This window comes from Melospiza melodia, chromosome 1, assembly GCF_035770615.1.
Source record: "Melospiza melodia melodia isolate bMelMel2 chromosome 1, bMelMel2.pri, whole genome shotgun sequence".
NCBI classification, from domain to species: domain Eukaryota; kingdom Metazoa; phylum Chordata; class Aves; order Passeriformes; family Passerellidae; genus Melospiza; species Melospiza melodia.
In genome coordinates this window covers 26,215,139-26,227,576 of record NC_086194.1, presented here as the reverse complement: position 1 = coordinate 26,227,576, position 12,438 = coordinate 26,215,139, and the positions used below count along the sequence as shown (strand labels likewise).

Below are 12,438 nucleotides of genomic sequence, written 5' to 3'. Positions count from 1 at the left end.
GGTGGTAGAAAGGAACATTCTCCTTTTAAATATTTAAATACTCATTATATCAAAGTGATACAAATTACTGGCTGACTGACAACTTGCTAATAATAGCTTAAAAATGCAAATAGAGCTATTATCCCAATTGACACTAATTGAAACTCCTTTGGCAGCCTGGGAGGGCAGGACAGGAAGGTTTGATTGTTTCCTCAAGCTGGAATTGGGCTGGTAAGGAAGTGTGGGGAAGATGTGCTGTGGATAAACAGGTTTCCATCTGCAGACATCAGAATTCATTATGCTATATTTCAAGGAACTGCTCTAAGTGCTGTCTTGTGCCTGTGTACAAGAGGTAAGGTTTGTGGTGCATGCCCACACCATGCAGGGTTTGCCTGGGCTGAGTTAGCACTGTGGGAATCCAAGCTGCAAGTGATCAAGTCTCACAAAACAGCTGAGATGTCTTCTGGGTGTTGTGAAAATTCACTGTTACAAAATTCACTGAATAATATGATTTTTAAAATGCAGTCTTAGAATAACTACACTGTACATATGCATTCTTTCAGTAATTAGTGTGTATCTTCTCCAGGCCAGGTTTGCTTCCAGAGCATGTTGCTCAAATTTTATTGCTTTGGTGCACAGAAACACAATGTGGCCGTTGTTGTCTGAGTGTTATAACAGTGAAAATTAAAGCATTTCTATGTGCCAAAATTGAGTATCTGTGACTAAATATGTTCTGTTACTCAGCTAGATGTTTTTAATGCTAACTATTTCATGAAAATAAAATGTTGAAGGTGTATTAACATGTATTGGCACTGAGGCACTCCAGTTGTGACTGAGAATATAAGGCATGGATTGATGCAGTTCTTTACCTGCTTCACATAGTTCCACTCTCTCTTGCCTTCAGGTGATGTCTCCATTACATTTGTTTGACTCCATGATCTTAAGGGTCTTTTTCAATCTAAATGCTTCTATGATATATTGGTGCAGGTGTATCCTTTAATTCTTTTACAGCTGAAAGAGAAATGTAGGAAATGGTTTATATAGAAAAGAAAAAAAAGAAAAGGTACTCCACTCCCCCCACCTCCCAGATATTTTCTTAGCATTTAACATTATTCTTTATAATTTGTGAAGTTTCTTTGCACTGAAGTGGCTGGTTAGGTACATGATGTGCATTGCATTTCTAGCTCAGCCACTGCTGTTACTTCTGGCCAAGCCCTCCCACCTTGCTGGGCTTCCTCCCTCCAGGCTTCTGGGAGAGCATGAAGCACCATGAGAGATAAAGTGTTTTGTTGTCTAACAGTCTGTTCACATTTCATTTCTTCCATGTGCTGTAAGTGGGAACGTTGTTTAATTTGGAGATGGATGTAGAAAAAAAGAGGTGATTTTTGCACACATTTTATATACCTCTTTTTAAAAAGGAGTTTCTGAGATGGCTTATTCTGACAGAAATCAGATATCTACCAGGAATGGAGCAGTGATAATTTTAAATAAATATCATAATGATTTTCACACAGCCTCTCCAGCTGACAATTGTTTCAATCTCTATCAAAATATTGAAAGAATAATGCACAGTGTCTTTTTCTCTTCCGTGAAAGATGTAGGTTCAAGGACATTTGTTCTCTTGCTAACACCAAGACAAAAAATTTAAAAATTGCTACTCTTTAAGTAACAATTATCTTCTGTAAAGGGAGGTGAGCTCTTTTGCAGCTAACACGAGGATATGAGGCTGTGTCTGGCAGTGCAGGTGGCTGTTTGCTGGGGAAGGAGCCCTGTGTGCTCTTGTCCTGTCACAATGAGATGTTTGTCCATGCAGTGTGTAACATTATGGCTAAGGGAACTGCTTGGGCTCATCAGAAGAGCATTTGGTCATTACCAACGTTTGGGACTTGCTCAGTATCTCCTATGATAAAGCAGTCAGCCATCATTTAGGAGACATAGTTTAAGGGACAGTTTGCATTTAAATGTTGGCTGTTGGTAGCTCTGAAGGAGCTGTTGCTGATGAACTCTGAACAAACAACATTTTAAAGACTCAATTTAATAATTTTCAAAAAAAAACCTCTTGATGTTTTTCTGCTCTAGCTGATGATGGCTAGGGGTTGGGTTCCTGCAAGATCCCCATGTCCAGACATTTCCAGATCCTTCCTTTTCTTTTGTTTAGGACCATGCTGAAAAATACCAGTCTCCTGGCATGAACAGAGCACAGATTTGCTTGTGGCATCAGAATTAGCCAAGAGCTGCAGAGCCTGAGCTCCCCAGGTGAAATGAGGTATGGGGGGCCAGACCCCCCTTCCAGCTCCCCATTTCATGGGCAGAGTTTGTGAGCAATGGCTCTGGCTTTGGCTTGCCAGGTTAAATTAGGCTGCATCTCCCCATGGACAGCCAGTCTCCATGCAACAACACAGAGATGGAGCTGATGGATGGAGCTGCTGGCCCTCTGTGTCACTCTTGGCAAGACAGGCTTCTGAGAACCTGTCTTCAACATCACTGTCTGGGTGAAGGGGAGTGCCTGTGTGTAGGGGAGACAGTGCCTACAGAAGAGCAGTCACATGTCACAATGCAGATGATTGATGTATTTCTAGGGGAAAAAATAAGTAAAAAGGGTGCTAAGCATGTTGGAGGTGGGCTGTGATGTCAAACTGCCTGCAGCATTACCAGTGGGAACAATTGTCAGCATTGGGTTTACTCTCCGAGCTGATTTCCTAGAAAGACTTCATTGCTTTATTTAAAGCTTGCTTGCATTTTGCTGACAGATGCCCTTGCTGCAGTGTTATTGATTGGCTTATGCAACATGATGGATGTCAGACTGCTGCCACCAAAAAGAGCCCAGTCTGTGTCCCAGGTGTGGCTGGCTGAAGGAGACAGGGAGGGATTTGGTGAAAGCCTCTCCACAGCCTGCAGTGGAGCTGGAGACTGGGCACTGCCCAGCGGTCCAAGGCAGGAACGGCCTGGGGCTGCAGGCAATGCTGTCCCACACATAAAAGTGTTTAAAAGCTGGTGGAGCCCTAAAAGAAAGAGTAAAGACAATGGAAATGATTTAAAACTCTCTTTGAAGTACTCAGTAGTCTACAGACTATATTGCTTAAGACTAAAGGCAGGTAAAAACAGAATTCCTCTTTGTGTCTCCAGGATCCCAGGATGCCTGTGGGGCGATGTTGGGAGTGAGTCTGTGGCAGGAGCAGACAGCTGGAACAGCTGGCCTGGATGCCTGCAATGTGTGCAGTTCATGCACCTCCACCTCTGCCCAGGAGCTGCTGCACAGGCACAGCCCCGCAGCCCCACTGTGGCATGGCCTGGCTGAGCCACCCCTGCCAGCACCGAAATGTGAGGAGGGGTTTTTAATGTGTTGCTGGTACAGTCAGTTGAAACATTTCAGGCTATGCCATTTGGTGTGTTTGCTTTATTTCTAGCTTGGAATATATGCCTATACAAACAATGCTAGATCGAAACTTGTCCAAAACCCAGATTAGCATAAATCTGACATTATTTTGCCATCAGAAATTAAAATGAGTAGTTTAAAATGCCAGATTGAAACCACCCAACAGAATGACATGCAAAAGAAGATTATTTTGACACAGGATCAGCCTTTCCTTCCAGAGTAAATTGTGGTAATGCCCCTGACATGCTTGAGGGAATGGGTGCCACCCAGAAGGACTTTGACAAGTGTGAGGAGTGAACCTGTGTGAATTTCATGAGGTTCAGCAAGGCCAAGTGGAAGCTCCCACACCTGGGTCAGGGCAATCCCAAGAACAAATGCAGGCTGGGCAGGGAATGGACTGAGAGCAGCCCTAGGAAAAGGACTTGGGGCTCTTTGTGGGTGAGCAACTCAACATGACCCAGCTTGCAGCGCAGAGAGACAACCCCATCCTGGGCTGCAATCTGAATATTGAGCTGCTCATCCAAAGCAGGGCAGGCTGCAGGGAGAGGGAGGTGATCCTGTCCTGCTCTGCTCTGGTGAGACTCCACCTGGAGTGCTGCATCCAGCTCTGGGCTCCCCAGCACAGGAAGAACATGGACCTGTCAGAGCAACTGCAGAGGATGGGCATGAAGATGGTCAGATATTTAAATTGAAAGAGGGTAGTCTTTAGATTGGTTTTAAGGAAGGAATTCTTTACAATGAGGGTGGTGAGACTCTGCAAGACGTTGCCCAGGGAAATTGTGGATGCCCCACTCCTGGAAGTGTTCGGTGTCAATTAGGTTGCAACTCTGAACAAACTGTGAAAGGTGTCCCTGTCCATGGCAGAGGGTTGGACTATATGATCTCTAAAGGTGCCTTCCAACCCAACCCATTCTATGTTTTTTCTAGAAAATTCAGTCCAATCTGTTTACTGGATGCTGTTATTTAGTCCCTGTGCTGTCTTTCAAACACTTAAAGCCCATGTATATTTGCGGGCTTTGCAGTGGTTACTCCTGCAGGGAGGTTTTGAGATGTGCAAGCTGCAGGGAGTGAATGGTGGGGCTTTTTCTTTCCTCTCTGTGTCTCAAAATTCAGCACACACAGACTGTGAACTCTTGTGAGCACTGGGGTCCTCCAGGCAAGGGTAACAACATTTTAAAGTTTTACTTTCTTTCTACCCTTCACCGAGCATTATTCAACATGATTTCCACAGTCCTTTTGCTGTGCTGCTAGCCCAGCAGTCAGCTTCTCCTCCTCACTGAGCTCAGTGAGGGAGTTCATACAGAAGTTTATCAGCCTGAAAATTAGCCCTGGAAAGACAAAGAGCTGGCAGAGTGCCAGTACAACCACTGTGTCTCACATCAGTGTGGTCCCTGCCACCTGGCACCTCAGTTTTCCCACCGTGTAGCCCCCACCTTGCTAGATCTGGCTTCTGGCTAGCTGAAAGTGGGATCTGTTTCAAGCATGAGCAGGCTTAGGTGCTGCTCCTAACCCAGAAGGAGTGAGGCTCAGCACCCACCTGCTCCTAATGGGGGTAGTTGTGATGATCCTCAGGTAACCTTGAAAATGGAGGTGCACGAGTTCATTTCCAAAGTGGAAAACAACAAGCAGGGAATCCTTTCATATTACTCAGTTTTAAATTGAGTTTGTATACACTGGCTGTTTTTGTTGGTGATTCATCTGCAGTGAAAGTTTGCATCATGGCATCAGAGAAGTACAGCTCGTAGCAGGGGGAAAGGAGATAGAACTCCAGATGCCTTGGCATCTGCTGAGATGGATGGAACATTTCAGGCCTATCCTGGATATAAAGCAATCAGATATTTTAATTAAAAAGATAATTACAGTCACATTTTTTTTCTTTTATATTGCATGGATTCACACCCACAGGGGATTTTATTGTGAATCTGAGGGATAGAACTTATTAAGAGCTTGGCTTTCAAATAATAACCCTACAATATTGGATTAATTCCACAACAGATTATTGGAGCTGGGGGGGATACATCCTGCTCTTTCCATTCAGTAAACATGCTTCCTGATTTCCATCAGGTTTAGAAGGGGTGGCACCTTGTGTGACCTGGAGCAATCCCAGGAACTCCTATCTCCAGCAGCAAATCCCTCAAACCTTCATCAAACACATATGAGGAGGTTCACAGCCTCCCTGCAAAAAGAAAATAATTTGATATTTTTTTCCAGTCTCAGACCACTGTTGCTATTTCTCATTCCAGATCAACGTGGGAAATAACTCCATCACTATCACCAAAGGAAGTATGTTGCAAAAGCCCCAGAGTAGTTTTTATTTAAAATGTTACTATCATAAAATTCCAGACTATGAAATGAAGACTTTGGATTCCCATTCAAACATTACCCATCCCCCCTTTTAAAATATATTGATGCATAATCACAGAACATAAAACATGCTGCAATGATACAAATATATTTTTGATACAGAAATTACAGTACATAATAAACCATGGAAACAAATTGAGGCACTAGACTGAACATCAGTTCTGTTCTGCACTAGCAGTGAAGCTGATAGACTCGCTCTCAATGAACAAAAGAATACTTGCTTGTTTAGTAAACATAACTCTACAGGTCATATCAAACATGTGCTTTGTTGTGAGACATCATCAGGGTTGCTGCTCCTTTCAGAACCACAGCACACCTACACAACACGTGTCACTGCCACAATATGAAAAATAATACTTTTATTGAATGTACAACTCGAAAAAAATCAAACCCCTTCAGTTATTAAATAAATAATTATTTCATACAGTGGTTAGTTTATATTACACTGCATTGGCCATTAGAACAAATGAAGTTCAATAAATAATGCACGGGAACGTCTCATTTACGCCTCCGTTCGTAGCTCTGTGCTATGCTCCCTTCAGAGGACCCTGCAAAGACAAAGCAGATTGAAGCACAAGGTACAGCCTTGCATGAGCACCAGCAAGCACACAAAGTGTCAGAGACCTGCAGCCAGCTGGCACCAGCAGGCACCAGAGGCATGTTTGGAGCAGAGACCAGGGCTCCTGGCCCATCCCTGAGCTGCTTTGGCCTGGTGTTACCTCTCAGACTACACTGTCCTCCAGCAGGCTGAAGGTCTGAGCAGTGTTTTCCAGCTCTCATCTGCTGAGCTGCTTGAAGCACCATTAACTCAGAGCCCCTTTATCTCCCAGTGATTCATCCTACGGATGGGATCTAAGCATTCAGGTCAATTTGTGGCAGAGGGTTTCTGCACAGACATATCCACCTTCATTCCCGTGCAGTCAGCTCCTTGCCAGCCCTTGGAAACTCCCTGAGCACAAGCCCTGCACACAGGGATGATTTTACTGTGCACTGTGGCAGGAGCCAAGCTCCTCAGACGAACTCAGACTACCATGCTGACAAGCTTCAGGCTAAAATAGTCTTAAGCAACATATTTTATGTTTAGTAGTGGTAGATCTCTCCTTCTTGCACATTTAAAATGAGAGTGAAATCCGGAGCCCTTCTTGAACAAGGCTGTCCCCAAACCAGAGACAGAGCCATCAGCACCCCCTCAGCCTGCTCTGGCCCCTGTAAATCAGGGATGTGCTCACACCCAGAGGGACAGCACAGACTCCTGCCCACTACCAGGGAGCTCAGGGGCCTCCTGCAGAAGAGAACCACAGCATGGGGTAAAGGTCCTGCCCAGTTAAATATCTCCCAAAAGGGAGAAGTGAGGGTAGTCCTACCACTCACTATTCCTGATCTTGCTTTGATTACACAGGCCTCAGGACCCATCTTCTCCTCTGGTGGAGCAGAAAAAAGTTCTTATCCTTTCCCCCTCAAGCCTCCCTGCAGAGGCAGAAAAGCTGTGAGTTCTAGTTTTATCTGTCAGACAGGTATTACATAGCCCAACAGAGTAATACATCATTATTCCCTTTTGTCAGAAATACCACATAACAGTACCCTGACTATACCAGCAATTTTGAAATTAGGGCAATAACATCTTTGCATTTTTTAAAACATTTTCTGTATTTTACATTCTCATATTAATGTAAATGTAATCCCAGTGGAAACCAAACCAAATTTATTACTTACAGGCTATTTACTTTTGTGATAGCAGATATATTTACAGGTATTATGCATTTAATAGCTATTGCCACAGCAGAAAATTGTACAAAATTATTCATGATACATAGCAATTTGCAAAATAATGCAGAGAGCAATATTACTAGTCTTGAAGGGGGTTTAATTGAAAATAAAAGTTACTGACAATCATAATTGCAGAATATAGATCCCAGCACATATCCACATAATGTAAAGGTGTCAGCTAGTAATTTAACTTTTATCATCCATTTAACAAAACAGTGAGAACTATTTCAGAGACATGAAATACATATTAGTTTTTTTATTTTTTAAATTCTTTTCCTGGAGAATCAACTGATACTTTATGATTCACAGTGAGGGATTTCCACAGTACAGCCCTAGAGTACAGGGAAGGAAGGTAGAGCTATGGGGAGACTCCAGGTTCCGTACAGGAGGGGAGAGGAGAATTCTGCCCCACATAGATGCCATGGGAAAACAAATTCACAGTACCCATTCAGAGTTTAAAATGCTTTAGGTGAGGTCAAAAGCTGAAAGAGTCTGTGAATGTTTAACAGCCTGATCTGCAGAATGAGGTGGTGTTAATGGCAAAGTTCTGTTCTCTCACCTTCTATTCCAAGTATTGGGAATAAGGGTCTCCAGAGAAGATATCCTTTTACCTGATGGAATCTGGATTTAGACCACAAGTTAAGTGACCCTTGCATTTTCAGCCTCCACATTTTTCTTGATATGTCATTAAAATTTAGGAGGTTTTGTTTTAAAAGCACTGGCAGAACATGCCAGGACAGGACAGTAATGAAAGTACTCTGGGGAATTCTACCTGAGCTTGCCAGCAGCTCAGACCAGCCTGGTCATTTCAAGCATTGAGGTGAACTCTGAAATATCTCAGGTAACAAAGAAAATCCTGATTTTTTTCACAGAGAACTCTGGATCTACACTACATGAAAACTGCTTCTTCCATCCGCTGGGAGAGAACAAAGAGGCAACGGAATGAAGAGGCTGTATATCACCAAGTATCAGATTTAATCAAATACATACCAGAATTTAAAGATCTTTTGCCCATAAGTCCAACAAAGGAGTCTGTTTTATGCCCTGAAAAAATATATTTAGGGGTATTTTAATACATTTTAACTAGGCAGGCTTTTAAAATAACAGGTTCTTGCAAGGAAAGAAGACAGGTCTGAAACTGTTTATATCACAGACCAGTTGTTCACATCACTCTCAGACAACAGAGAATGAACAGCAGTCTGACTAATCAGACTGAACAGGATAGACCAAGGCACAGGCCAGTGAGTGGACATCTTCTCATTAGGTTAGATAGACCTTTGGTTTTGGGGTTTTTTTTAAGTATAATGGAAAACCAATGGCCACTAACAGTACAAATCTTATTTCTCTCCCGTTACAATTCCTACTGATCCGAGCAAATGCACAAGAAGGCAGTGTCTTGGTATAGCCTGTGTCTGTGTGGTACATCTCTTCTACTTGTTGTTGTTTTATTTCTGTAATGTGGAAGAAAATCCTCCCTCACGGGTCAGGTGGAGCCCTTACTGGAGAGGAGGCCAATGGGACTCTATGTCTGGACACATCTGAGCTAGACAGTCCGGCTCTATCTTTGGAATATTTATAAGTTCAGGTATTACCTTCCTGTCCCTTTAGCAATTCTCAAGACATTGGAAGTGTAGAGGATAAATTACTCCAAGATTAGGCCTACAGTATATAGGTTATAGTAGTAGCTATAGTGTCAGACAAGGAATGAAAATGAACTGTTCTGCTTTATCTAAGGCGGCTTTTGAGTCAAACCTAGAAGCTTCTCTTTGGAAAGAATTTTGCTTGGTGAATTCATACACAAAACAAGATACCCAGATCTCACATGTATTAATTCAAGCTGAAGCAGTTTCAGAAAACTATAATTTTTTTACTTTAGTCAGATGGTAATTTAGCATGAGCTTTGTATCAGACTCTTTATTTGGTCTTCCAATACATAACCCAGAGAAAGCATCTTGTAAATAACAGAACACTGTGACAGTTGCTGGCCTCTGTGGACAGAGGAGGTTTCACAGAATATAAGATAATGTTTACTCAATAAAAATCTTCCAATTTCAGTTTAAACATCATGAGATAATTTCAGAAAATAAAATTACCACTGAGCAGAACAAGGTAACACCCCAGTGCTGACAGCATCTCCTGCTTGGTGTTACACAGAAGCAGAGCAAGGCACACTTACGAGTGGGGCAAAATATGGCACTTCATATGGCAGCACATCATCAGTCAGCCCCTGCTGTGGGCAGGAGTCTGATTCCCAGACAATGCTGAGGGCACAGATGCAGCATCTCGCACGTGAGGACTGGGTGCTCCCATGAAAGCATTCTTGGGGACTTGGGAATTCATTATTCTAATCTTCCAGATTTTGCCATCTTAATTGCTCCTCTCAGAGTCTGGCAGTAAGCCTGCCTTGCCAATGAGAAAGGCTTACAAAATCCCCCCATGGGAAATAAGAGAGAGCTGCAACATCCGCACATTAATATGGATTGAAATCTCAAAGCTCGCAGCAGCTCAGATGAGATACAGGCTCACAGAGGCACTGAAGAGGAGGTTTCAATTCTTTAATAGATCATTTCTCCACCAGTGGTGCTGCCAGTCCCTGGCTGAAACCAGACACCTTCTAAATAACCCTGTCAAATACACTATTCCCTATTTGAATGTCTTCTCACGATTACTTAAAGTATTTGTAATTTTTGAACTTACTTTTGTGAGAGATCTGGCCATATCCTGATTGGAAGAGGAAAGGAAAGAGAAAAAAGACAAAAAAAGTTGTTAAAAAAGGACTGGCATATACATATCATGCTATTGCAGTGCTTCAAAAAATCAGATACAAAAACTAACCTACGCATATTGCACTTAAGGGAATGAGAGTGATGGTTTACAACTGCATTTCTCTTTGAAGAGGCTAAAAGCTTGTTTCAGCTTAACCCACACGATTTAGATTAGTTTAGCTCCAATTTCTTAGATCAATTATTGGTTGAGTAAACACGTAGAAAACATGACAATGATTGTATACTCAACCAGTTTCCACACTTTGGTGTTTCAGTGGCATATATGCTGACCTATGAATTATCATGCTATCCTTTACTGGGATTTATGTGTTGTAACAGGTACACACCCAAGACTTTAAAGCCCTCTCTTTTCCAGTCAGTAAGTTTATCTCATATAAAACTTGAAAGAAACAACAAAGCAAAAAAGCCTAAACCCAAAGTACCCTCACGGCAGCCTAGGAAACAGATGTAACACAATCCCGAGCGATAACCGCGTAAGATTTGGGCAGGCACTGGGAGAAGAGCAGTGCGGAGAGGTGCGAGCAGCCCCCGCCGCGCTCACCGGCATCCCGCTTGCCCATGAGGCCGAAGAACTGCTGGGGCCGGGGTCTGCGGGCCATCCTCTGCAGGAAGTGCTCCAGGGGCAGCGGCAGCTCCTCCTGCGGGCGACAGCGGCGGCGCTCAGTGCGGAACCCCCTTGGGTCCCGGCCGGGCAGAGCCGGCACAGAGATCCCGGCTCCGAAACCTTCCCTGCAGGGAGACCCCGGCTCCGAAACCCTCCGAAAACCCTCGACCCCGCGGGGCCGCCGGCGCTCACCTTCCCCTGGTCGCTGTCGGACCAGTCGGACCAGTAGCTGAGGTCGTCGGTGGCTCCCATCTCCTCGCCCAGCGCCTGTGACGAGGCCAGGAGGAGCACGGCGAAAGCCAGCGGGAGCCTCATCGCCGCCGGGACGTCCTGCGGGGGCAGAGGATGGAGCCGTGACAGCCGCGGGCGGGCACAGCGCGCAGCCCGGACACGCAGCCCCCGGGCACGCTGCGGACACGCTCCCTCGCACGGACAGCCCCACGCTGCCCAGTGACACCGGCACGCCCGCCCCGACTGCTGCGGAGCCCTCTGGAGAGACACTCACCCGCGCCAATTACAGCGGCACGCAGCTCGCTGTGCTCCCCAGCACACGGACAGACACACGCAGCCAGCGGAGCCCCTTCACACACGCACGTACAGAGGAAGATTTAAACACACCCTCACACGTCTATGCACATCTAGGATTCGCACCTTCCCAAACACTCACACGCAGACAGATGCATCCCCCTCATGCACACATCCAGGTACACATGCATCACTCACGAACTCATAGAAAGAGCTACACACCTTAAATGCTCACCCCCACGGAGGAACGGAGCTGTCCACACACACACAGACACATGTGTCCAGAGGTGCGCACTCATCCCTTTGCACACCCAGACACATAAGGACAGGCACAAAAACATGCTGGCACGTCCAAGCACGCACGTGCGGACACACAAACACGAACAGACACCCCCCAGAGAGGCACCCACGTACAGACCGGGGCAAAGCAATACACACACGCCGCCTCACAAGCACAGGACAAGCGCACACGGCCACGGCCGGCCGGGCTCCCGCGGCGCACGCACCGTCTGCAGCGGGCAGGGCGAGCGCCGCGCTCCGAGCGCGTTGGCCGGCCGCGGGCGCGCTCCCCGCTTTATATGCCGGGAGACGGGGAGGGCCGGGACGGCCTCATTTGCCTAAACGCAATTACCCCCGGTTTTATCGTCCCAGCCCCGTGACAGCCCCCGCCCCGGCGAGCAGCCCCCGCCCCCCGCTCCGGCGGCGCCTCTCGGCTCAGCCCGGGTCCAGCGGAGCGGGCGGCTCCTTCCCATCGCTGCCCAGGGCTGGCGGAGCGGCTCCCGTCGCTGCCCGGGGCCAGAGGAGCGGCTCCCGTCGCTGCCCCGCCACTCCCTCCCCGCCGCTCCGCGCCCTCGGGGCCGCCCCGCACCGTCCCGGCGGCGGACGCGGGATGGGGGTGTGGATGCGGGATGCGGGATGCAGGCGTAAGGGTGCAGACGCCGCTCATCGCCTCTGCCTCTTTGCCCCGCTCCGCCAGGGCACGGAGAGATGCTCTCCGCCGCGAGAGGCACCGCCGGCAGGGAGAGCAGCGGGCAGCG

At 46.2% G+C, this 12,438-nt stretch overlaps 1 protein-coding gene across 3 annotated transcripts; it reads right to left on the bottom strand.

Annotated features, from left to right (window-relative positions):
- Positions 1-5,639: 5,639 nt before the first annotated feature.
- TAC1 (tachykinin precursor 1) lies at positions 5,640-11,998 on the bottom strand. Of its 3 annotated transcripts, none has more exons than XM_063151864.1 (6): positions 11,908-11,998; positions 11,069-11,206; positions 10,814-10,910; positions 10,184-10,207; positions 8,477-8,530; positions 5,640-6,267 (listed from the first exon to the last, which is right to left on the bottom strand). In XM_063151864.1, the coding sequence occupies exons 2-6, from the start codon at positions 11,189-11,191 to the stop codon at positions 6,218-6,220; spliced, it is 348 nt and encodes a 115-aa protein (XP_063007934.1). In that variant the 5' UTR covers positions 11,192-11,206; positions 11,908-11,998; the 3' UTR covers positions 5,640-6,217. The 3 variants fall into 3 exon arrangements, with proteins under 3 accessions (XP_063007934.1, XP_063007944.1, XP_063007952.1); XM_063151874.1 differs by lacking the exon at positions 11,908-11,998 and adding an exon at positions 11,820-11,907; XM_063151882.1 differs by lacking the exon at positions 8,477-8,530.
- Between the last annotated feature and the right edge of the window lie 440 nt (positions 11,999-12,438).